At 51.4% G+C, this 2,887-nt stretch overlaps 1 protein-coding gene across 10 annotated transcripts in view; it reads left to right on the forward strand.

Annotated features, from left to right (window-relative positions):
* Jakmip1 (janus kinase and microtubule interacting protein 1) overlaps positions 1 to 2,887 on the forward strand; it is a 121,583-nt gene that overhangs the window by 77,494 nt on the left and 41,202 nt on the right. For all 10 annotated transcript variants that reach the window (XM_026788641.1, XM_026788647.1, XM_026788650.1 and 7 more), the window contains exon 4: positions 2,229 to 2,438. In XM_026788641.1, the coding sequence (XP_026644442.1) occupies positions 2,229 to 2,438 (210 nt within the window). The remainder of the gene's footprint in view (positions 1 to 2,228; positions 2,439 to 2,887) is intronic.

The following is a 2,887-nucleotide window of genomic DNA, read 5'->3' on the forward strand; positions in this document are numbered from 1 at the left end:
GGAGGAGGTGGGAACATGGCCCAGGATGCTGGCCAGTCACCTGTGGCCTTCAGTTCCTCCTGTGTGAAGGTGTGTTCTTTGGCAGCAGCGGGAGAAACTCTACTCTTTTTGTTCTTGTTTGTTCTTTTATTTCATGTATGTGGGTGTTTTGCTTGCACATTTGTGCACTGCATGCATGCAATATCTGTGGAGGCCAGAAGGAGGGCATCAAACCCCCTGGAGCTGGAGTTATGGATGGCTGTGGACTGCCATGTGTATGCTGGGGCTCATACCCAGTCCTCTGGAAGAGCAGCCAGTGCTCTTAACTGCTGAGCCATCTCTCCAGACCCTAAAATTCTTTTCTTCAAAATGTCTAGATACCAAACAACAAAACAAGCCAGGCATGGTGGTGCACACCCTTAATCCCATCACTCAAGAGGAAGAGGCAGGTGGATCTCTAAGTTTGAGGCCAGCCTGGTCTATATAGAAAGATCCAGGACAGACAGGGCTGCTGCATAGGAAGACCTTCTCAACAGCTCCCCCTCCTCCCTCAAAAAAAAAAAACAAAAAAAAAAAACAAAAAAAACCCTTGCTTATAGCAAGAATATCAGAAGGCAAGAGAGCTCCAGGCATGGTTCCTCTAGGTTCTGGAGTCCCAGGAATGGCTCCTAGGGTACTGAGTCTCTCTTTCCCTTTGTCTCCCTCAAAGATGCTATGGTATCATGGTTTATTGCTGCCTTCCAGATTATGGGTACACAAAGATGCTTTGGATTCTGTGTTTTTATGAGACCATAGTGATTGTTTCAAAAACAAAAACAAACCAAAAAACAAAACAAAACAAATAGACAGAAAAAGGCGGGTGGTAGTGGCACATGCATTTAATCAGGAGGCAGAGGCAGGCAGATCTCTGTGAGTTCGAGGTCAGCCTGGTCTACAAGAGCTAGTTGCAGGACAGGCTTCAAAGCTACAGAGAAACCCTGTCTCGAAAAACAAAAACAAACAAACAAACCCAGAAACTCAAAAATGTAAAATGGAGTCTGTTTACTGTACTGTTGCACCAGCCTGGAGTGGGGTTAGGCCTCAAAACCTGTCTTCAAGAGGTGCCACAGAGGGTGACCCATGGCACTAAGCCCCAGGAATCCACTTGTCTTAGAGTGTGAAGGGCAGGAGGTCTGGGCATGTCCAGGCTAGCTAGGAAGCAGAAAGGAGGAGGCAGAGTCTCCCTGGGTTGGTGGGACCTGGAGCCCCGGGGAACTCTGCCCTGGGGGAGAATCTAGAGTCCCTTCTGGTTTACTATGTGACTCTAGAACATCAAACTCAAGGTGTTACCAGGACCAAGTGGCTTTGAAGGCTCTGGAGGAGGGTTCTTTCCTCCTTTCCCAGCTCCCGGGGTTGCTTCTGGTTCTTTGGTCCCTGACTATGCAACTGTTTCCTTGTAAAGAAAAACATATCCAGAGGTCTCAGAGAAGATGAAGATTCTGGGTGACACTCTAGTTAGGACCTTGTCCTCACAGGGATACTTCTCTGGTGGCTGACTTCATATGAGTAAGTTGAAGGATGGCCTGGGGGTTTCCTCTGCAAACCTCTGTCTGTGTGGCTCCCTGATCTGTCTGGCCAGGCATGCTAAGCTCTGCTCCCTGTTTGGTATGCTGCCCAGGGAAGACTGGCTTTGTCTGGGCTGGAGTAGGCAAGGATATAAGTGTCCCTCTGTGCCCAATAGGAGGCTACCCACACCTGCAAAGGGGGTTCACTGGAGCCCAAGCAGCGTTTAGGTGGCTTTGTAGTTCTGTGACTCTGGGGTTCCGAGGGAAGTTAGGATTGGGGACATGCATATCTGCATCAGTTGCTTGTAGGATCCAGCCATCCAGGAAGGAATTGGTGAATGAGTGGGAGCAGGAGCAGTCACTTCCAGAAGCTTCTCTGTGAGGAAGCAGGATGGGCTAGCCTGCCTGGGGCCCATAGGGCGTTCGTGGATTGGGGGTGTCTTGGGATATCATGTGTTTTCTATTGTGGAGAGATGACTGAGGAGGGCTGAGTTGCAGCGGGAAGTGCCCATAACTCTGTAGATGCTCAGACCTAGAGCTGTGTCTTCGGTGTTTGTGAAATGAGGTTCTGGGCTGCAGACTCTCGCCGCCCCACGTCCAGATCATTCTCAATTCAGTGGACCCAGCATTCATCCAAAGTCTGGATGAGGCCACCCCGGTCCAGAGTCAGCATGTGAAGGCCCATTTTTTTTTTTTCTCTTCCAGATGGACGAGATCAAAGGGAAGGAGCGGGTGATCCTGGCCCTGGAGAAGGAGCTTGGCGTACAGGCCGGGCAGACCCAGAGGCTGCTACTTCAGAAGGAGGCTCTGGATGAGCAGCTAGTCCAGGTCAAGGAGGCTGAGCGTCACCACAGTAGCCCGAAGCGGGAGCTCCCTCCTGGCATTGGAGACATGGCGGAGCTCATGGGTGGGCAGGTAAGGGATAGTATCTTCTGCTAGCCGTAGAGAATACCACCCACTGCATCCTTCCTCTGCTGGCCACTGCCCTGCTCAGCTTGCCAGCCCTTCTTTGACCTTTCTTATTCTCTCACACTCCTTTCCCCTCTCCTGTTCCTCCCTGGGTCCTTCCCTCCTTTACTGATATTCAGCGTGTTCCAGGCCCAGCACTCAGCCCTGAGAAGATAATGGTGAAGAACTCTTTGAGCCTGCTGGGGCTGGAGTTAGAGATACGGACATCTCAGAGCAGGGTACACAGCGGGGACTCTGCCAGGAGGAGGGCCCTGGGCAGGCCAGAGAATGGCAAAATCAGAGGCTCCAGGCAATCAGGGTTTTCCTAGTGGCTAGCAACACATGCCAGGGCAAGAGTGTGTGGGGGCAGCCACCTGTCCTTTGGCAAAAGGAGGCTGAAGCAAGCCATCCTGCCT

This window comes from Microtus ochrogaster, unplaced genomic scaffold (genome assembly GCF_000317375.1).
Source record: "Microtus ochrogaster isolate Prairie Vole_2 unplaced genomic scaffold, MicOch1.0 UNK5, whole genome shotgun sequence".
Taxonomy (NCBI): domain Eukaryota; kingdom Metazoa; phylum Chordata; class Mammalia; order Rodentia; family Cricetidae; genus Microtus; species Microtus ochrogaster.